A 22,790-nucleotide genomic window follows, 5' to 3' on the forward strand; every position below is an offset into this window, starting at 1 on the left:
TCGACTTAGACTTGAGTAGGATATTCCAGACTCTCAATTATAAATTATTTTGTGTGATAACATTATACTGTGGCAGTCCCTGGTGCAACATATTGTATGTCAGAAAAATTGAAAGTGTAGGGTAAAAGGTGACTCTCTAGATCCTCTGATTCATCGTGTAAAATCCTATAATCCCACCTGTAAATACCAAGAGCACGTGTCAGCACGCACAATCTACAAATACGCAGCATGTAATTGTAGACTCAGTTTTTCTGTTAGAAATAATTGAGTAGGTCACATGGTTGTTATGGAATCAGACAGGTGAGTCTCTCCTGCACCTCCAGGTCCACTCTTTACAGTAAAATCCCATGTAGACAGTAAAAGTAACACAGCAAAGACTGAAACACCGTTTAATTTCATACAATCGTCTTTTATTTCATATAGAGATAAAGAAATATATCTGAAAGCTAAAACAGAAAAGTCTGTGGAACAGCCACAGTACAGAAAAAGAGAGAGACTGTCATTAGTGTGAACAAGATCTGTTGGTGCAAAAGAAGGGACATGAGGGAAATGAAACTCGTGAAAACTATTTCTTTAAAAAGAAAAAACCATTGTTGATTGTGAAAACAGAGCAGAACTATCTGTAATCTGTCCTTCATTTTAGGGCGGGAAAACAGCTTTCATCTACAAAGCATGGACGCTGGTGTTACCCCACAGTCAGTGTTTTACCAATGAGACTTTAAAAAAACTTAAAAAACAAGTGTGTGGTAAATCTGTGGTAATGACGAGATACTGGTGAACAGGAAAAACACACATGAACCAGATGTGTCACCAAATTGCAATAAGAGCGTTTTACCGCTTGTACATTGGCCACTACAACGTAACAACCACCGACATCCTTCATTATCTTCACCTGTAGCCTCTCACCTCGGACTACACCGACTGTACACTGGCATTATTCATACAGACAGGATGCGACTGTGTGACGATGTTTGGAGCCGGAACAAAAGGAAAAGAAAGACTGGAGAGGAGAACAGGAATGGAGAGCGGAGGATTGGCTGAAGGCTCAATCTAAAACATCAGACTCCCAACGACAACGTTCCTTCGCTTTTTCACAGATGAAGTTACACAGCGTCACAGTTCATCTACAGGCGGCCATGTCAGAATGGGTTTTGCTGCATTGCAGGGGCCGGTTGCACGAAAAACACCTTAAGTTTTCTACTTAAGTCCGACACTTAAGGTTTAATTTCTCCTTAGGTGAGGGAGTTACTTAAGGCTGTTGCGCAATATCTCTTTAAAGGTTTCCTTAGATAAGGAAAAAAGTTAAGGAATTTACAGCAATGAAAGAGATTTTACAGCAGTAAATTTCTTCTGTTTCCATGGAGACCACTGATTTGAACTTTTGATACTTACTGGGAACTTTGGTTGCTAAGGTCTTTTGTGTGACAATTTTACTGACTTTAAGTGACTCCTTAATTTTAAGTCTAAGATTAGGAAGCTTAATTACTTAAGTGGAGAAGACTTAAGGTGTTTTGTGCAACTGGCCCCTGATATTTATTTTAAGATGCCAGCAGCTTAGCTAAAAAAAACATAATCTCCGTGGTAACTATCACGTGAAAGGTCTGAGACAATATAAAACTGGGATCTCTCTGCTACCGTCAGTATTTACTCTCAGTAAATGTTTGATGGCAGGAAGCAGGTTTCAGCTCAGCCTTCTCCTCACTGACGCTGGATCTGAACCAGCTCTCATCCCTGTGTCCATTCATCTGTGTAAATACTATCATTCATTCATCTATAATTAAAGAACGGCCCCGCTCATCCAACGTAAACATCGGCTCGCCAAAGTAAGAGCACAGAGAAATAAACGAGCAGAAGGAACGAGGAGAAACGCAGGATAGAACCCAGAGAGTTTCATCACACTAATATGGCTTATCACTTCCCTTATATAACACGTTTCCATCAGGTGAAAGGCACCTGCTTCTCATTGCTTGGATTTCATGAGTCAAAACTCAAACATGAGATATCTAATCTGAATTTGCAGTATTTGATGTTTTGATCTGGGACATGCTCCCGGATTAAAACATGAGCACGTTTCAATAACAGAGTGGTGACGTTTAGAAGGTCAGTGTTTTCTCAGCACATTTTACTAAACTGGAGACATGACAGACGCCTGGACGCCACTTCAGGGTTCCTGTATCGATGCTTTGGTTCTTCATTCATTATATTACGTTAGTAAAATTCAACTCCAGACACTGAGCCTGATGGTTTCCACAGAACCTCAGAGAGAACCCCACGGTGATGACGAGTCCGTCTAATATTAACTGCTCTATTCTCCAGAAATGTGAATACAATTTCTAAATGGCTTTTTATTGGGTGGGTGGTGGTGGGGGGGTCGTCTCAGGTTGTCAGTTAAAGGCACTGGCTTCCTGTAAAGACACAACAGCTGTCAGACCAGGGACGATCTGCAGCCTAATTCACTGAGCTTGTTGTCTCAGGAAAACTGTCAGTGACATTTAAAGGGGGAGGGACGGTGTTAAATACGAGCAGCAGAGGTTCATCCCTTCACTTTCTAACCACTTGGAAATTTTCATTTAAATTAAAAAAAGACATTTTCAAGCTTGTGATCACATGTTTGAAAATGTTCCATCGCCGTGATCGCAGCGTCGGAAACAATCGATGCAACTGACTCTAATCAACAGGGACAGGTGGGAAATTGGGAATTCACTGATTTAATTGTTACTATAACAGGATGCGACATCTGCAGTGATGATGTTGTACACGATGAATGAATCACTGACCTTTTGCTCTGCATAGAATTTATGAAACGTTTGAGTTTAAACACTTCAGCTGCCCATCAACCTGCCAGGAAGATGATTCAGCTCAGCTGTGTGACTTTATGCTTTTAGAAATGACAGATGTTTTGCACGTGCAAAGATGTGACTGGGAAACATGCATCAGACTGACTGCTGATCAATGCAGGCATCCTCTGTCTATGAAGGCGTTTGTCCTCATGAGTCAGTGTCTGACACGTCACAGATACAAGCTAAATCCTATAAATACCTGCAGTGTGTGTTAACCCAGCAAGGCTATTCTCTGCCCTCCTGCTGCACTTCATCACCCCTCTGTGTTTGTAATGGAGCCACATGACGAATAAAACCATGACAGACACTGACCACCTCCCTGTATATCATGCACTCGGATTACTGAAGAGCTATTCTTCAGATCCTAGAGGGTGGAAGTGTAAACGATGCAGGTCGACGCTCCAGGATCGGGCCTGAAATTAACTTAAAATTTATAAAACAAGAGGAATCATAATCACCATCCACAGATCTGTGTGTGAGTGTCATTCCATGAACATCGTCTTGTTAGTGCACAGAAAGTTTGGTTGTTTTTTTGATTTTGTTTAGTGATGAACAGACCAAGCGGAAAAAATAAAAATACCAAATTGTTCTCACTGAGCGACAATCTTGGGAATAAAAACAAACAAAAACAAAACACGGGTACACAGTCCATTTCTCTGCCTGCTGTTCCAGAGAGGCACCAGGCGGCAAATGGTCCTGGTCCGGAAAAACTCTTTCACCTGGCACTTCTTCAAATCTTGAAGTTTTGTATCGTAGTTCATCAGCAGGTCAGACCTGCAGCAGCTTCTTTATTGTGGTCCAGCAGCTGATGCTTCTCCTTCTTCCTCTGTCACATGTTTGGAACCAAACGCCTGTGTCACTTGCAGCCATTTTCCTTCTTAGCACTTATCAAACCGGTGCACCGGGAGTCGGCCTTTCGGCGAGAATCGAGACTTCGGCGTGAGTCTGTGTCGCTTTCCTGTAGCAGGCGATCAGAGAACAAGTATGGCTGCTCTGGGAAAGATTTACAAAAAGAATATTGTACACCCATGTTGTTATTTATTTAGAAACCAAGAGAAAGAGACATGAAGCGGTGGACAGAGCTCTGCGAGTTGGATTAGCTCCAGACAAGACAGGATTTCTGACTGACGTTCTCTGTTTGCAGAAAGAAAGAGGAGTTAAGTGTCTGATCTGCTCAACTACACCGAGCATGAACAACCAAAACGTCTGAACTGAAAGCACTGTACAGTCTCCGCCTCTCTGGGCTTCACCATGACATTGACAGAGTGTTTGTGAGCGCACGGTTGTGTGTATGAACTGGTCAAAGATGTGTGTGTTGGTGTGTGTGATACTGAGTGTATGACTAATCACTGTCACTGAATATATTAGTATACTAGCCGAAGACGCTGAACGCTAGTACTCGCCAGTGATGCCGAACGGAGCGTGGGCATCTGTACACGTGCGTTCTGTTTGTTACGATCTAGAAGGTGCGTCCTCGAAGCTGATGATGCTGGACTCCGGGTGCTGGGCGCCGCTCGCGGAGGTCGCTCCGCCGCTCTGTGACATCGAGGATGAGGAGGTGGAGGTGAGGGAGGCGCCGACCGGTCCCCCCGCTGGTCTCAACGCGGAGGAGGAGGAGGGGTCTCGCCCACCTGGTAGGAGTGGCTGTGTGTCAGTTCTGACCTCGTCCTCATCCTCATCTTCCTCGTCGTCCATGCTGGGCCAGGCCGACTGGTCCTCCACGCGCTTTAGACGCTCGTTCAGAGCTTTGAGCGCCAGTTGTCTGGGAGGAGGAGGGAAAGAGAATTAATCATTAATGACAGACACAATTTGTGATTGAGCAGCTGTGGGGTTCAGTGTCTCGGTCAAGGGCATCAGGTGATGGGCACGACATTAGCTCTAACGTTTGCCTGACATTAGCTCCAACGTTAGCCTGACATTAGCTCCAACGTTAGCCTGACATTAGCTCACATTAGCACCAACTTTAGCCTGACATTAGCTCTAACGTTAGCCTGACATTAGCTCCAACGTTAGCCTGACATTAGCTCCAACGTTAGCCTGACATTAGCTCCAACGTTAGCCTGACATTAGCTCACATTAGCACCAACTTTAGCCTGACATTAGCTCTAACGTTAGCCTGACATTAGCTCCAACGTTAGCCTGACATTAGCTCCAACGTTAGCCTGACATTAGCTCCAACGTTAGCCTGACATTAGCTCACATTAGCACCAACTTTAGCCTGACATTAGCTCTGTTAGCCTGACATTAGCTCTAAGGTTAGCCTGACATTAGCTCCAACGTTAGCCTGACATTAGCTCCAACGTTAGCCTGACATTAGCTCCAACGTTAGCCTGACATTAGCTCACATTAGCACCAACTTTAGCCTGACATTAGCTCTGTTAGCCTGACATTAGCTCACATTAGCTCTAACGTTAACCTGACATTAGCTCCAACGTTAGCTTGACATTAGCTCATATTAGCTCCAACATTAGCCTGACATTGGCTCACATTAGCTCTAACATTAGCTCTAACATTAGCGCTAACATTAGCTTTAACATTAGCCTGACATTAGCTCTAAACTGCTGGATGACACAGGTTTTTGGAAATAGTGGGGGTGGGGTCATTTGATCCGGACGGTCTGCGGGAGCTTTGTGATGGAGACTTTCAGAAGACTTTAAATCGGCCTGCTGAAGAAAACTGAAGTTGTAAACTTTAAGTAAAACATTTAAGAAGTCATTTAGTATCGACTCTGTCTTTCTTTGATGTAGCAGGAGAAATTTTTCAGTTTTACTTCAGCGTAATCGATCATACAATTTACTCTCATGTGGCTCAATTCTCCTCTCTCACTCTATTTTGAAAAATGCTTATTTTAGAAGTGATTCTTCCCAGGGATGCAGCACATCCTGAAATATGTGGACATATTTTAGTTGGAGACGTCACTGCTCGCCCTCCCCCACAGCACTCGGACTACTGACCTACTATCTACTGAGCATTTTATAACTCGGGTGAGTTATAAAATGTTTCATGGATTTCTTGATGAAACTACAAGAGACTGTTCATAAACAAATTGTGACAGAGACAGAGAGAGACAGAGACAGAGAGACAGAGAGAGAGAGAGAGAGAGAGAGAGAGAGAGAGAGAGAGAGAGAGAGAGAGAGAGAGAGAGAGAGAGGCTCCGCAAACCTTCCCTGAGTAAATACAACAACACTGTGTCTGTGTCTCTGCTGCTTATTAACTGTAAGGGTGTGTGTGTGTGTCTGTGTGTATGTATGTGTGTCTGTGTGTATGTATGTGTGTGTGTGTGTGTGTGTGTCTGTGTGTATGTGTGTGTCTGTGTGTATGTATGTGTGTCTGTGTGTATGTATGTATGTATGTGTGTGTGTGTGTGTGTGTGTGTATGTATGTGTGTGTGTGTGTGTGTGTGTGTGTGTGTGTACTTCTTATACTTTCATAAATTCTAACCAATACAGGGTTTTTAATGACGATGGTTTGATATATTATTTGACAGTATTCTGCTGATGAAAGTCATGTGATACGAGTGAAAGCTCCAGAATAGTTACTAAATACACGGACAACTGACACAAGGGGAGTGACTCACACCGTTTGTGTGAGTCACTCCCCTCTGGCGGGAGGCTGCGTCCATCAGGATCAAAACCTCTCTCCACAAGAACAGATGTCATTCTGCACATTGAACATATTTTATTGTATATATTTATACTTTTGTTTAATATTTCTTCACATTTTTTACTGTAAATATTTTATTAAATTGTTAATTTATATTTAAGCTTCCTGCCCTGCAGTACTTTCTTGTTTTGTTTCTATTCTTTTCTTTATGTTTGTTGTTATAAACCAAAATTCCCTGAACGTTAAAAACCTTCTCGTCAATAAACCAGATTCTGACTCTGACTGTATCAGATCAGTGTGAGCATGTGAGCACGCAGGTGTAAATGTTTAACGCTCTGACTCACCTCCTCCTCTCGGCGTCCTGTGGGTCTGTCCCCGGCAGGCTGATTGTGATGGAGGACGGCGCCCCCACGTCGTATCTCTTCACCATCTTCCTGCACACCTTTATCTTCACCAAGGCGGCGTGGACCAGTCCCGCCAGCAGCCCCACGGCCGGCTGCAGCGCCTCAGGGAAGAAACTTGCAAAGGCAAAGTGGTCGGACATGTCCCCGCGGCCGCGGCTGTGCCTCTGGTAGAAGCGCAGGTAGACCCAGCCGGACAGGGCGCCGTAGCTGTACGCAGCCAGCGGGGCGGAGCTCTCGAGCAGCCCGGACAGGCGCAGTAAGGCCAGGAGGAGGAGGACCAGAGCTGGCGCTGCTTTGAGCCTCACCTGAGATGAGAAATGAGAAAAATGTAGCTCTTGTGAACAAGAATGATCAGACAAAGAGGCAGCTACTGGTCTGACCACCGCCGCTGCCAGTTCCCAGAATTCACTCAACTCAGCTGGATTCAGGAATGGGAACACCAAACAATAGCTGATTACATGCCAGGGTGGCGGGCGGGAGTCACATCAACATGTACAGGCGTTCTGATGAACATTTCCTGACCCGCTCAGCTGAGACGAGAGAGACTGAGAGACGTAACCCAGTTTTATACAAACACACAAAAAGCAGCAAAAGCCAAAGTAATGGCAGCTCCAGCAGAGGAGCCTGGGAGCTTCAGAGATGTGACATAATGTGTGTTACAGCAAAAACAATAAAGCGTTAACTGGATGCTGAGTGTACACCGCTGCAGAGGAGCATCAGATTTAATCTTCAAATGTAAATGAACAGATCAGCTGTCGTCAGTATTTGAAGGAGAATCACATGTTTAACCAGAGAACAAACACTCACAGGCCTGTCAAACACTGGCTTATGTGGCTTCAATAAACCAGCATGATCAGTTGGTACATAGTTACCCCCCCCCCCCCCCCCCCCCCCCGTCTGTGCACCGCCTCCTGAGCCGCACAAACCCCAGAGCAGAGATGTTTTTCATCCAATGCTTCTCCTTCTTTTCTCCAAACACACCTTTGGTGATGCGGCCGATCGTCTTGACTTCCACAGTTTCGCTTCGTGACATTTCAGTCAGTGGAAGTTTGAAGCTGGAAGCACTCTGATATCTTTTTATAGCCTCTGCTGCTTTGTTTGTGTCAATTAGCTTCATGTGCAGATGCTCAGAGGAGCTTGTGGTGGGTTCGAAGGGTCAGAGAGTTTCGTAATATTGTAATTCTTGCAGTAATCAACAGAGACAATATGTTTGTGGACATTCTCAGGCAGGAGACATTTCAATGCTGAAGCTTTGCAAATTACAAAATGTACTGTTTACAGACTTGAATGTGACTGTTTCTGTTTTTACTTCACTGTTAAAAACACATTGATTTTTTTCCTGAATGAGGGATTTTAAACTTACAATCAGAGTGTCTCAGATTTCCTTTTGACTCCAAACCAACTCCATGAACTTCCTTCACAAAGAAAACTGGAGAGTCTTTGTTTCTTCATTTTCACTCGACTACTTTCCCTTTCCTTGAAGAGCAGCTGATTTTTTAACTTCAACGTTACCAGTGTGACTGTTTTTGACCCAGTGCAGCATCTAACCTTTTTCTTTACATGTATAAATATGAGCTCAAATTGCTGTCATGTCGTATATGTGGTATTTTATGTTTAATGCTGTATTTTAATCTGCAGTGTGTTTGTATGGCTGCTATCCCGGGCAAGAGACTTTTATCTTGATGGGACTTCCTGGTAAAATAAAGGAAAATAAAGTAAATACTTCACTGATTGACGCAGAGCAACAGGTCGTGTGTACCTCAAGGCAAACCGGCACTTTGTCTTTACACTGGAAAATCTTCAGTATCGATTCCGAAAATCTGAGTAAATTTAAACTAACTAAACAAAGTGCATTTCATTTTATTTTCCAAATGTAACTGGGGGCATCGTGGATGTGAGCTGGCCTTATTCTGACGATCTTGTACATTCTCAGTTTAACTCCTCACTGGTGTATTGCTCTGGTGTTATTTACAGAGGAGCATGACCTCTGCCAGAGATGAAGTCTGTTATCTGTGTGAGCCTCACCTGTGGCACTCTGAGGACTGTAGTATCCCCCATGGTCTGCTTCAGCGCCACCAGGACACCTCCGAGGAACCCGGCTGCTCCGTGGACCCGCACAGCAAACAGGAAGTCCAGGTCAAAGGTGGCCACGTAGGTGAGGAGGTAGGAGAGCCCTGCCAGGAGGCCCGCGGACACATTAACCACTGCGAAAAAGATCAGGAGCTCCAGAGCGCCCCACAGAGGCTCCAGCAGGCGCCCACACGCCATAACTGTCCCAACATTGGCCACCACCCCCCAGACATGCTGCTCCACCACCCCGTGGGTCACCAGTGTCCACACCCAGAAGTTGGGTGGAAAGAGGTAGCCCGGCGTCACCCCTAGGGCGTACGGAGTGTCGACGGCCCATGACAGCAGATAGAGGAGCACCACCACAGCACTTATACTCTTCACCACCACACTGGTGCTGGCCAGAGCAGCCAGGAAGTGCTGCCGTGCCACCGGCAGGTAACGATTCATGGTAGTCTGTTGTGAAGAGGATCCTTCTAGAGGGGATCGAGATGGCAGATGCAGCAGATGTTGGATGCTGGTGTGAGATTAACAATGCCAAGCAGAACAGGTGACACCTGGGAGTCCTGTCAGCATCAGAATCCACACCTCTCTGTGAGCCTTCATCCGGGACACTGTCTCAGCTGGGTGGAGATACCTCAGGTGATCAACTCAGTGCAGGTCTGTTCTTTCTGATCAGCTCTGTCAGTCTTTATATCAAAAATCAATACGTGAACTATGTCTAAGTTTCTGTAACAGTCAAAGAGTTGAGGAGACAGAGCGAGCGTCTGATCCTTACTGGGTAACAAACTTTGCACCGCAGCAGATAAGCAGCCTGGAGCCGTGATAACCTTAGAGAGGAGACCTTCTGATCCTGCTGCCGAGCTGGCGACCTTCAGTCGGCCTGGACGACTTCACAACAACCCGCCACCGGCTCTCAGAGGGCGGCAGCGGACAAATATGCAAATCCTGAAAGGAATACACCTGAGTACCTACTTGTTCAGAGGAGCTCGGCTGCACTAGCTTGTAAACACAGGACAGCTAATGTTAGCTAGCTGTCAAACTGACACCGTCTTGAGTTACGTTGATTTACACCCGCCGCCGAGGAGCGGGAGAGGTTACGTCTTCGTTTGACGGTAACACGGAGCAGTTAGCTGCGGTACAACCCGATCGATCACACCGGCCCACGGAGCTCCAGTCCCGGTCCTCTCTCGGCCCGGTGACTACCGGGCTAGCCCGAGGATTTCCCGTAGTTAGCAACAGGCCTCCAAAACAATGTTGGACACGTTTCTGGACCCGCGTCGACTCGAGAACAACTCACAGGTTTTCTAAAGTCCCTCCGCGTCATTCGACGGTTTAATAGTTCCTCTGTGTTTTCAGAGCCGGTCGGCGGAGAAATGTATTTTATGTTAGCAGGCACTCCTCCTCCCAGTTACAGCACTCAGATACTGCCCTGCGCTGTCTGCCACCGTCATCAACAATCAGGGAAAAAACGTCAAGTCACGTAACTTTCGAGCACCAGAGCATGCTGGGAAATAGAGTTCTCAGCAATGGACGTCTGATTCACCCCCAGTCCTCCACGCTGGCAACAAAAAATAAGTTTAGTCAGGTCAATTAAATAAATAAATTAATGAATAAATACAGCCATAAAATAAATCCTGAAATAAATTAGGTAATATATGTAGAAATATATAAAAAAATGTAAATATAAATATATAAGTGAGTCAACAAATAAACAAATGAATAAATACAAAAAAATAAATGATAAGCTGAATAACTGATTCAGTGCTGTTCTGGGGCTGTTGTTTTGGTCTGAATCTGTGAAGTAACCACGCCCCCTCGTTTGAGTATAAATAAATTAAATAAAAAGAGCTGGGAAATAAATTAATTTTAAGATTGAAGTCTCCCGAAATAAATAAAAATGACATTTTTAAAATAAAAAACTATTTATTGATTTATGTATTCATTTATTTATTCATTTATATAGCTATTAATTTATTTATTGACTCACTTATTTATTTATTTTTACATTTATTTATATATTTTCTACATTTATTACCTAATTTAGTTGTTTCAGGATTTATTTCATGGCCGTATTTATTCATTTATTTGATATTGATTTAGATGGCATTCCACGCCAAGTTTCATACATATGATCAACCTTGTTTGATATTGCACAGGCTGCTTACACACACACACACACACACACACACACACACACAACACATGACCAGCCAATAACGGGCTATAACATTCTGAAAGGAGCCATTCTGCATGAGTGCTTTTATTTTTCACACATCACAGTACTTCAACTCCTCTATACAACACGACACACCTTTAAACCTTTTTCACTGCTTATACAACAGTTTGCATTTTTCATCTCGCTCACTTTTTTCCATCTCATCATTCTACTTCAACTGCTTCTTCACACAGATTCAAACAGCAACACAGTTTAGCTTCAGCTTGTACAGAAGCAGCAGTTTCTAGTTATATTTACCATAGGAATATAATTGATCAGTTTAAAATGTGTAATTAGCACATTTAATCTGTAAACAAGCTGTGCCTTTTGTGTTTCCACAGCACAATTATACTCTGATAACAATACAGTGAATAAAACACAGAAATAACACAGATGCATTCAGTTCATTCTGAACAATCAGAACTCACAAGAAGACAAATCACACAGAATCAGGCTGTAACAGGGACACAGACTGAACAGCAGCCTTCACTACAGAGAGATAAAGATCACACACGTCACTGAATATGAAGATTTAAAAAGAGACAAATGTGATAATATTCATTCCCATTGTGCTTCGTGTGTGTGCAGTTTGCCATAAACTACAGGTCAGAAGTCTCAGAACAAACTCATGATGCAAAGGTAAGATGTAAACTTCCCGAAGTAAAAAAACAAAAGTTTAGTTCGTCTGTTCAGCTGCTGGATGAGACAAAAAAACAGATTAACTTTAGTTTTTTATTTGTTCTATGTTTTAATCGGAGAAACACTGAGACATTGAATTATGTTCATTGAAATATCAGCTGGAAACACTGCGGTGTTTTAAATCTTTTGACCTGAAGTGCACTGATGACACCTTTGCACTTAACTTGTGCATAAACGAACTCTCAAAATGATCGTACAAAGCTGCTGCTGCTCTGTTCAGAGTTCTGAGTTCTTACCAGTCAAACACCGAGTTATTCCTCTGTGTCTCTGGCTGATTAATTTGATTTGGAGGAACAGCTGCGCTCTGAAGTCTAATAGTGGACGTCAATCGTTGTGGCTGGTAAATGACAGTAGTAATGGAGCTAATGAGCTCTAATGAGTCAGCTGTCTTTGCAGCCAAATCTCTGTGTTCAGGACATGAATCAATGAAACTAGATAATCCTTATTATCATTCAAACATTTTACGCCTCTCAGTGGAAACAGAGGTCAGTGCATCCATGATGTCCTGGGTGGAGTGAACCGTATACGACACCACCACCAACACCTGTTGGTATCTGATCTATTTGGATCTCAGAGCTTTTAATTTGACAGTTACAAGTTCTGTAAAGGTCAGTTAATCTACCGAGGTGTCCTGCTCACTCAGACCACTTACTGAGGATACTGAAGATACTGAACCCAGACTCCACCCTCCATGCTATATCCCATTGATCTGACATGGACAGGATGATGATGATTCTTTAATCTACCGATAAATAAATAGAAGAAAATTAATTCAGCTCAACTAGTTTTAGCTTCTGGCCTGATTTCTGCTTTAAAGAGTGTATTAATTTAAAAAAAGAGAAAGTTCTCTGTAAAAAGTTTCAGCTGTACGTCTTGTCTTTAAAAAGTGCCATGTTTGTTTTTTTCCTTCCCTGCTGTAAGAGCATTAATTACAAGCGTTTGATTCCTTTAGTGTCCACGTTCATCTCTTCTTCAACATGTAAAACATTAAAACCACCAAATATCATGTTCTCATTGTTGTTCTTATAAATAAATGAACAGAATAAAGATCTGAAGTTTCAGCTCTGTCCAGAGTTGATCTCAGATTCTGACTGATCTGTGAGTGTTAGATTATTTATCCGGAGAACAGAGAGAAACAGGAGCGTCAGGCGTCTGCTTCAGTCACCGTGCTGCTCTGATCGTAGGTGAGTTTTGAGATGACGTGGTTGTTGTGGTTCAGGCTCAGTTGTCTGTGTGCGTTTGTGTGTGTGAGTCTGCTGTTAATATAAAGAAATTAGGAAAAGTTTTATTTAAAACGTTTCTTTTTATTTACAAACTTCCAAAAAAAGCAAAAAAAAAAGGATCTAAAAGTAATCCAAGGTCATACACATTATCCATCGATACACTACACAACAGGCTTTGACTGGAGCCGATCCTCAAAGACAGCAGCTTTAATCTTCTCCTCGGCTAAAATGGAATTCAGTCGGCTCGGCTCGTCCGACCGGATCGATTCGTATAAATAAATATGTAAATTCAAGTAGAAAGCTGTGAAATAAAAGAGCTGACAACCAGACAGTTCGACACCGAGGGAACTCGCTTGTCTGCCGTCACGACACAGATGGACATTTCTGATGATATGATAATGAACGACAAAAAAATAAAAATAAAAAGGAAAGAAAAGAAAAGCACTTGATATAATTCTTTCTTTTCTGCTAACGAGTGGTTGGACCGCCTCAGGTTCTGACTCATTACCTGTGAATGATCTTCACTTACATGCTCACAAATGGCTCATTTTATTCTAATAAAATACTGAGAACATGCAGGAGGTTCTGATGAAGCTGAAAATCAAAAAGTTCCTGATGTCCTTCTTTTCTTTTCCTCGTGATCAACAGCTGATCAGAGTTATCGTAAACAGGATGTGGTATTTACTCCATCCTTCTTAAAGTTCTCTCCTGGATATTAATGTGACAGTAACGAGCGACTGGTTGGTCCACATGTAAGTTCTGCACAGGTTCACATGTACTGGGTCAGACTGGCAGATCGTCACTTCTTTAAAACAAAACGCTAAACACTAAAGACCCAAGCGTTTTCCATCTGCAGTAACAACAATAATAAAATGAGCATCAAAATTTTACAAACAAGATAAAGAAAAGCAACAAAAAAGGAGATCAAAAAAAAAAAACAGTACAAAAATAAAAATGAATAAATATGCACCGTCATAAATAAATTAATTTGGTAAATTCAAACATTGTAAAAAGAGGAGAACGAAAATGAAACATGAGTAAACCAACGAAAACATGGAAGAGAGAGAGAACAGGAAACGCTTCGTCCACAGAGCTGCTGCTTCTTAAAGCTGCGGCCATTTTTTATTTTTGGAGGAGAAGATTTTCTACAGGAGGACAGAGCCGATCGCGTCGATCGGTTTGTGATCGATCGCTACAGCAGAACGATGGGTTGTGGTTTATCTGAAGGGAACTTGGTCACATGATGAAGCTCGTCGTCTACAGATGTACGTCTCTTTTACAGTGCAGTGCGGTGAACAGCGCCACCTGCAGCTCAGACAGAGAGGTGGATATGTGCGTCTCGTGCTGAGGCGGATTTTAATTTCGTTATTTGGTCTCTTTAAGACACGACCCTCTCCTGCGGAGGTTTGTTGATGTGCTCGTGTGATTTCTCGTTTTGGCAAAGCTACACCGTCTCTCCAAAAGAAAAAGAAAATAAAGGAAAGAGAATCAGTTTGGTTTCACAACACGACCTCTGTTCACAAAATATGATGAGACCGAGAAAGAAGAACAGAGGTGGAGTCTGTGTCAGAACGAACCGAGTAACAAGTTTCTATTTACTGATTTTCTTTAAACGATTCCTTTTGAACCCTGAACGACACGACGCACAGACACGGACAGAAAGAACCACACAAGCGAAACCAAAACTCGGGGGTTGCGAGCTCAATTCCTCCGGGGTTTGTACGAATACATATATAGGCTTGAGTGAGTGTTTTGCATCGTTTGTCTCTAGGCTACAGTAAGACTGTGGGTGAGATTCAGAGAGTCCGTCTCTCTTCACCTCTCCTCTCTCACAGCTAACATTCAGAAAGATGGAGGCAAAAAGGCATTTTCTGTTGGTAGTTTCTCCGCTACGAGGACGACACCTCACTGGAACACAGTTTGTTTTTTCTCATTTTCACCTGGTTGTTTTTAGGCAATCGTTTTTTCTTTAAAAAGTAAAAGAGATTACATAAATAGAAAATACACACACACAAAGAAAGAAAAGAAAAATCAGATCTTCCCACGTCTGACGCCTAAAGAGGATTCTTTTGAGAAAGGCCTGGTTTAAAGGCATTTGATTGAGCATACATTCTTTCATTAGAGCGTAAAGGTTTTCACCTCGTCCTCAAAAAGCCTCAAATGCTTCTTCAATAATTCAAGATCCCCAGAAGACCCTTTCTTTTTGTTTTATTTCTACATTACCCCTGTCCTGGCAGTGAATCATTAACTCCAATCAAAATGCTTTTTCTAAAACGTCCGTTTGAACTTTGAACCTTTAACCATTTGAAGAAATATTCAGTAGCAATATTTGACAAGTGACAAAGAAAACCATTTCAGTTACTGATATTTAACAAACGTTTCTACCTGCTAACTTCACTATCAAACCTTTTTTTTTGTTTTTTTTCCGTTCTGACGTCGTCAGTTAATTAGCTGAATAAAGCAAAGGAGTCTGGACAATTAGCAAAGCTGCAGAACTAGAATCTCTAAAGTCAACAGTACAACTAGTGGCCGTGTGAGGTCACTGCAGGCCCACGATCAGCAGGACTCAGTCCAGTGATTAGTATCAATGCCAGTATTGAACAAAAACAAACATGGAAGCCCAAAGTCCTCGACTCTCCTCCTCGTCTCTCTGCTGCTTTTTACTTCCTGATGTTTCTTCTTCAGGTGTCGCTCTGTGTTCACACTGTTTCTCCACGGCAGAACGGACGAGACGCTTCGGGGGCTCAGTCGTCATCACGTTTAATGTCTGTATTCGGTTTCCCTGGCGACGCCTCGGGTCGTGTGACTCCTGACAGACAGGACGCCGTCCTACTGTGACGATCGTTAAATTGAATCAAGCAGCTTCGTGATTCGCCTGTCAGTGTCCCCTCACCTCGATGACATCGTCGTCGTCGTCGTCCGAGCTGCTGGCGCCGCTCACGTTCCCGCCGTTCATCAGAACCGGGCCGCGGTGGCCGTCAGAGCGCGCCGACGGGGAGAAGGAGGAAGGGGAGGACGAGGAGGAGCTGGAGGCGGCGGTGGGAGGATACTGGGACAGGAAGCTGGCTCCGGCCGGACCGGGAGTGGCAGCCGGTCCTGGCAGCCCCCCCGGCAGCATGGACCCCGTGTAGAGGCTCGCCAGAGACTGACTGTAGGAGAGGGGGAAGCCTGGGGGGAGCATCCCGGCCATGCCCGCCATGCTCGGGCTCAGCATGAAGGGCGGCAGGGCGCCAGGAACCAGACTGGCGGCTTTGACTGATGAGGAAGAGGAGGATGGAGAGGAAGATGAGACGGCAGTAGCGGTGGTCGTCGTTGATGAGGTGCCTGAAGAGGAGGCGGGGACAGCGCCGGCTCCGCCCAGGCCAAACAGGTCTGCATACATGTACCCGGGGTCCCCCAGCTGAGCACGGGGGGGCTGGAAGTAAGGCGAACCCGCCCCCGCAAACAGCGGGTGCCCAAGTGACCCGCTCAGCATGGTGGGGTTGAGGCCCAGCGGGGGGAGGCCGTAGCCCCCGGGGAAGGGGAAGCCTGGGGGGGCCAGAGGAGCCGAGGAGTGTTTGCCCGCAGACAGCTGCTTGATGGGACGCTCCTCCGCCGCCGGGCTGGGGGCTCTGCGCTTGGAGCCGGTTCTCAGGTCCTGGGGGGCCGTGGGGTCAGAGCTGGGCTGGACCGTCACAGAGGCGTCATGGTGGCTCCAACCGCTCCCGCTGCCGGCGCCGTTGGTCTGAAGGAGTTTGGTGGAAGGCAGGTTGTTCACGGTGCTCGCCGCCGCCGCAGGTTGAGTTGTGGCGGCACCGGCTCCTGTTGCTGCCGTGTAGCGCTGCAGCTCGTTGATGATCTCTGGGCTGTCGGGTGAAAGAGGGCGGGGCACGCTCTGCTTCTTGTCAGGTGACGGACAAGTGTCACTGCCATTGGTTAAAGCCTCCAGAGGCGGAGCCTGCGAGTCTGAGAGGAAGGAACAAAGGATTAAGAAAGAATAACGTGTCAGTGATATTTTCTCTTCAGTTTGTATGAAAACAGAAGAAGAGTTTAGTCCTGGCGTTGACTCCTCCCACCTTTGGGCGGCGCCGTCGAGCTCTCCTCTGCCGTCTTGGCCTTATTAGCTGCTCTGATGGCAAAGATCCGACCGTCAGATGTTCTGATGTAAGTCCCTGCAACAGCGGCGGGAAAAATAATCAGTTCACACGGAAACTTCAGTCTTTTCTTTCTGACCTGAATCATTTAATGACTTTATTTTATTCTTTCACAAACTGGTTCATAGTTTTTTCTGACGAGTCCCGAACACAAAGGTCGTGTAGATGCTTCAACAATGAACTGAGGATTGTGGGTAAATTCATAACATTTTTATTCTGGTTTTGTTGTTTTAAACATGTTTTATGTTTTTTCTTTTCATGTGAAGAACTCGGTGCAGGTCCGTTTGTTTTGTTGTAAAGAACTTTGTGCTGCATTTCCTGTATGAAAGGTGCTTTACAAATAAAGTTTTTTATTGTTATGTTTTATTTATTTTTATTTTTCTCGATTGTCTTTGGTGTTTTTCGTCGGTGTTTTCTAGACTATTAAAGAAAAAGATGAAAGTGGCCGATCATCATGGTGTGCAGTGACTCGTTACCTTTGGTGCCCCTGATGACGTGGATGCTCTCTCCAGCTGTGATCCTCGCCTGCACATCTGTCGAACTGTTGGTGCCTGGAATCACGATGTCTAAAGCACACAATTTGACAAATGAAAACTTTGACTTTTCTTTAATTAAAACCACCATAGAAGAAGATGCTGAAGGAGGGACGGGGTGGTGGCATGAAAACAGAAGTAAAAAGCACAATAATAAAACAGATAATATCTAATTTAAGTGCAAAGATTAAAAGATTCGATGAGAATAAAATGGAGGTTAATTAGGAATTAATTGTTTTCCTACCAGTCGTCGTGACGATCTTCTGCACAAACACTCCGGCCTTTTGCAGACAGTTGACCGGGAATCCTCCGAGGCTGGATCCGGATGAATTGTTGCCGGGGGCAGAGCCTGCAGACGTCTGGCGGGGCATCACGGGAACCGGGGTTGACTGGGCCGTCCGGACGCTGGCCACCGGCTTCTCCTCAGCACGGGGGGGGGGACGCCTGAGGAGTTTAGAGTTTGTTTTTACATGTCACATAGACTTGATCATCAGTTTAGTGTTAAACTTTAGACTGAATTATAATCTGAATCTTTACTGTGTTCTCTTTTACGTCACTTTCATCTGTTACTTGATTTGAAATAGAAAAGGAAACATGAACTAAACGTTTATTTTCCATCAGGTGAAATGCTGTGAGTCACTGACCAGTTCCTCTGGCTGAAGGCGGGGATGTTGGTGAGGCTCTGGTCACTGGCAGGGTAGTAGTGGGCGTAGGAGGGGCGGGTGTACGGCACCGACGCCCTCTTCTCCTCCTCGTAACCTTTCTTAGCGGCCGACTTCTCGGCGCTGCTCAGCTTCAGCTCCCTGCGGTCCATCAGCAGCGACTCGTGGGGGAACGGTTGCTGGAGGAGAGAGAGACGTGACATGATTTAACTTTGCTTCATAAAGTCAACTTCAGTTTTTACTCATAATAATAATAATAAACTTTATTTATAAAACACTTCAAATACAAAACATAATAAAAACGAGGGCGAATAGAAGGACAATAAAAAAAGACAATAGAAAGACAGAAGATGAAACAACGTGTGAATGAAATAAAAACCAGTGGCGGTTACTTCAGCGTTACCTTGGTGATCAGGTGAGGGTAGAGGTGCAGCGCCTTCCTGAGGACGCTCTCCGTGCCGTCCTGGGGCTGCAGCTGGACCTGGGAGGGGTCCGGCTCCTCCTCCACGAAGTGAAGAAGAGACTCCACCTCCCTCCGGGTGAAGGTCAGCACAGGGTTCAGGTCGTCCACCACCCGGTCTGACGGAGAGAGAGAGAGAGAAGAGAGAGAGAGAGAGAGAGAGAGAGAGAGAGAGAGAGAGAGAGAAAGGAAGTGAGACGGCAGCAACAGCACTTGAGACAGTTTACTCTGTCAGACAAGAAGTGGTTTAAACACACAGCTGATTAGTGTGTGTGTGTGTGTGTGTGCGTGTGTGCGTCTTTGTGTGTGCGTGTGTCTGTGCGTGTGTGTGTGTGCGTGCCCGTCTGTGTGTGTGCGTGTGTGTGACATCTATGTTTTTATTGTTTTTTCATTTGAAAATTAAAGTTTTTAACATGATTTTATTTATTATATACTAATATTGTTTTTAGTTTATTTCAAGTCATTTCTTTGTTGAACTTTGTGCATCATTCCTCGTAAGAAAGGTGCAAATAAAGTTTATAATTAATGTTATTATTATTACTATTAAAAGGTCAATTAAAAATATAGAAAACAGAGATCTAAATGCATCTCATGTGTATCAGGTTTATATTCAGTAAAAATGACAGAATTAGGAGAAGGCATTTGAGGATGTTCAACTATGGAACAGTTTTTAGTTGCTGAGCCTCGTCATGCGCTCACAGCTCACCTGACATCCCCTGTTTGGAAATCTGCCGGTCGTAGATCTTCTTCTCCAGCGTGAAGTCACACACCAGTCGGTAGATGTGACACGGCTTCCTCTGACCGTAGCGGTAGACGCGGCACACGGCCTGGGCGTCGTGACACGGGTTCCAGGAGGCGTCGAACACCACCACGCGGTTCGCCCCGATCAGGTTCACGCCCAGACAACCGGCCCTGAAGGACGAGAGAGGGCGGCGATCAAACAGCTGGCTCCAAGCGGCCGCATGTTTTAATATTTTAAATTCATTAATATCTTTGCTGAGAGTGGAAGTGTCACCTGGTCGACAGCAGGAAGACCCAGGCGGAGGTGTTGGATGGATCGTTGAATTGGTTGATCAGTCTCTCTCTCTCTGAGGCCGTGGTGCTTCCATCCAGTCCTTGAACACATCACACCAACAACACAGATTCAAAACAAGCAGCAGCAGCACAAAGTCACTTCAACACCAGTTCAGTCCTTCGTCATTCATTAGCAACATCAAGCAGAGTGTCTCGTCATCTTAAAACACCCCGCGGCTTCACTACACTGTGCGACTCTGATTCTCCACCTGCTGCTACATGGAATCTACAGCTGAAATAAAAACAGGCGTGTGCAGAGGAAACACCTTCCACATCAAGATTTTATGTTTGTGAAAAAATAAGATTCAATAATTTACACGGAATTTATTAATCAAGAGAATTCTTTATGTCCCTGAAACACACACACACACACACCGACTCTTCTTGATGTTATGGAGACAGACCAGCAGGTGGCAGCACTCATTGTAAGTCAATGAGAGACGCAGCACCAGCAGCAGTCAGAAATACACTCAACATAAACTACCAGATTTATAAAAGGTGTTTTAATCAGCTAAAACTCACTGACTCTGACTTCCTGTGAGTCAGAGGACGGATTTTAAAATCCTCCTCCTGGTCTGTAAAGACCTAAAGGTCTCTGGTCTGAACACATCCGGACCCCTCAGGTGATCTGGGTCAGCTTCACTCAGTGTTCCCAGAATCAGGAGCAGGTGAAGCAGCTGTTAGTTTCTCTGCTCCTCACCTGTGGAAGCAGCTTCCTGAACACCTGAGATCAGTTAGATCAGGGACTGAAACATCACTGTTCACTGCAGCTTATCAATAAATCACGTACACAACATCTTTTAATCTGCTGCATTTGAACGTCTTTCATCACTGCAACACTTCTCTTAAAGTGGTGTCCTGAGTTTCTCACCTGGTTTATATAAACTTTAAATATCTTTATTTATTCCTATTATAATTTAATGTCATCTTAATGTTGGTTTGTTAATCTCCATGCCTCTTTGAATCGTGTCTGAATGACGCTGTAGAAACAAACTTCCCTAATAAACAACATATTCAGATTGTTTTTCACCATGTGTCAGTGTTTTAAATATTCAGCATATTGACTGCTTCCTTTAATCACAGTGAACGCCCACGTACTGTAGTAGTTGAGGTTGCGGACCCAGTTCTGATTGGGTCTGTCTCTGGACGTGTTGGGGGAGGGGGGCACCGCCCTCTTGGCCAAGAACTCCTCGATCACCGTCAGCGTGGACAAACTCTGACTGCAGGAGGAAGAAGCAGAGCTCAGAGCGCAGGCCTGAAGGATTCACCCAGGTTTGTCAATCATGAAATAAAGGTGCTTGAGTCTTCTTCTTCAGTCTCGTGTTCGATGTTTTACCTGAAGACGAGCAGCTTGTCTCCCTTCCTCACGCTCTCCTCTATCAGGTGGAACAGCATCACCATCTTCGCAGAGTTCTCCAGGATGCCGGGTTTGTAGTCGCACATGATGTCCTTCGCCTGAGCGTGTGAGAGGAGAGAGACGTTAAACATCACCTTTAAATTCGTAGCTCTGAACTTTATTTTGAAGTCTCAGTTGTTTTCTTTATGTTACAGGAAGTGAACGCCACAGCTCGACGTACCCATTCGTACGTGATGACCTGATTGGCTTTCTCCTGCAGCTGGTTGAGACTCAGTCCACCGATGGGGGTGGGGTTCTCCAGGGGCTTGGACTTCTGATTGGGTGCGGTCAGACATCGGGCGGGTCCCGTGGAGGTCATGTCATCCAGGTCCAGGTCCTGGTCGCTCGCCAGGTTTTCCTTCTGCAAGGCCTCGTACAGAATGTCCGGGTGGTTCCAGATCTGAAGGACGACAGGAAGTTGGCGACGTAAAAAACACGTCGTCGTGGTGACAATCGATGGATTCGCCAGGTGAAATAAATACGGAGGAATTTATCTTAATGTTGACGGAGACGTCGACAAGAGGAAACTCTTATTCTGAAGTTTATCTTCTAACTGCAGAAACAACGACTTCAATTTTATTATTATTCTCTCTCTCCTTCCAAACATCTCCTCTCTTTTATCTTTATTATTATATCTTTATTATTATATTATATATAATTTTTTATAGATTTTTAATATCCTCCCTTTTATTTCTGGTTCGACTCATGTTAATACGTCTCCTCTGTTTTAGTGTTCATTATTTTATCTTTATCTCTATCACTCAGTCTTCAGTGTTTCTTCACTTCCTGTTATTATCGTCTTATTTTTATTGTTTTAATTTATTACTTGGTCATTTATTGTTCTGTGTGTAAATGTTTCCTTTATCTCCAAACCTAGATTAAATATGAAAGAGTGGTGCTTCATTATCCAGGCTGAGCTCCACACGCCGCCGCCCTCCTCCTCCTCACCTTGCAGCAGACACAGAACGCCTTCAGCGGGTTGAGGCTGAGCCAGCCGGTGTTTCCCGCCTCTCTGAAGCGGTTCATGAACTCGGTGTAGAGCGCCCTCTGCAGCGGCGACAGGCGGACCAGGATCACATGCTCCTCCTTCGACGGCAGCTGGTCCTTCAGGACGTCGTGGCCTCGTCTGCGGAGAAGACGAGTCCCAGTAAATATCTGTGTGTGAAGTTGTGTTTCCTGGACGGAGACTGTGGCTGTGTAAAGGCTCACCTCTGAACGAAGCCCTCCAGCAGACTGTGCAGGACGTGGCTCCGGTACCTCATCAGCTGGACGTCCTGCGGCGTGCTGTCCACACACTGCCCGTTCAGAATGGGACGCTCGAACATGTTACTGAACTCCTGCCGCGTACCTGAAGGACACACAGGGACAAACTGGAGTTAGTGATTGTAAAGCAGAACCACCTCCTCCTGGTCGTATCCCTCCGCCACTCAAACTAGTTCCAGGTTAAATCCCCGTTTATCCAGAGAGAAAATATGAAC

General features: G+C 44.7%; 2 protein-coding genes across 4 annotated transcripts in view; both read right to left on the reverse strand.

Moving 5' to 3' along the window:
* Positions 1-388: 388 nt before the first annotated feature.
* tmem115 (transmembrane protein 115) lies at positions 389-10,372 on the reverse strand. The gene is made up of 3 exons (XM_056385315.1): positions 8,873-10,372; positions 6,788-7,152; positions 389-4,602 (listed from the first exon to the last, which is right to left on the reverse strand). Exons 1-3 carry the CDS (start codon positions 9,362-9,364, stop codon positions 4,293-4,295), a joined length of 1,167 nt encoding a protein of 388 aa, XP_056241290.1. The 5' UTR covers positions 9,365-10,372; the 3' UTR covers positions 389-4,292.
* Positions 10,373-13,114: 2,742 nt separating this feature from the next.
* LOC130174479 (helicase ARIP4-like) overlaps positions 13,115-22,790 on the reverse strand; it is a 75,763-nt gene continuing 66,087 nt past the window's right edge. For all 3 annotated transcript variants that reach the window (XM_056384313.1, XM_056384316.1, XM_056384315.1), the window contains 13 exons: positions 22,522-22,660; positions 22,261-22,438; positions 21,494-21,712; positions 21,253-21,371; positions 21,015-21,136; positions 19,858-19,957; positions 19,549-19,754; positions 18,786-18,961; positions 18,365-18,561; positions 17,965-18,164; positions 17,664-17,753; positions 17,110-17,205; positions 13,115-16,999 (listed from right to left, as the gene is read on the reverse strand). In XM_056384313.1, the coding sequence (XP_056240288.1) occupies positions 15,933-16,999; positions 17,110-17,205; positions 17,664-17,753; positions 17,965-18,164; positions 18,365-18,561; positions 18,786-18,961; positions 19,549-19,754; positions 19,858-19,957; positions 21,015-21,136; positions 21,253-21,371; positions 21,494-21,712; positions 22,261-22,438; positions 22,522-22,660 (2,909 nt within the window). In that variant the 3' untranslated portion in view covers positions 13,115-15,932. The remainder of the gene's footprint in view (positions 17,000-17,109; positions 17,206-17,663; positions 17,754-17,964; positions 18,165-18,364; positions 18,562-18,785; positions 18,962-19,548; positions 19,755-19,857; positions 19,958-21,014; positions 21,137-21,252; positions 21,372-21,493; positions 21,713-22,260; positions 22,439-22,521; positions 22,661-22,790) is intronic.

The sequence above is a fragment of the Seriola aureovittata genome, chromosome 9 (genome assembly GCF_021018895.1).
Source record: "Seriola aureovittata isolate HTS-2021-v1 ecotype China chromosome 9, ASM2101889v1, whole genome shotgun sequence".
Classification (NCBI taxonomy): domain Eukaryota; kingdom Metazoa; phylum Chordata; class Actinopteri; order Carangiformes; family Carangidae; genus Seriola; species Seriola aureovittata.

Coding starts and splice junctions, on each gene's coding strand:
- tmem115 (XM_056385315.1), bottom strand. CDS start 9,364: ATGAATCGTTACCTGCCGGTGGCACGGCAGCACTTCCTGGCTGCTCTG. Junction 7,153..8,872: donor CAGTCCTCAGAGTGCCACAG/GTGAGGCTCACA, acceptor TTCTCATCTCAG/GTGAGGCTCAAAGCAGCGCC. Junction 4,603..6,787: donor CAGGACGCCGAGAGGAGGAG/GTGAGTCAGAGC, acceptor TCCTCCTCCCAG/ACAACTGGCGCTCAAAGCTC.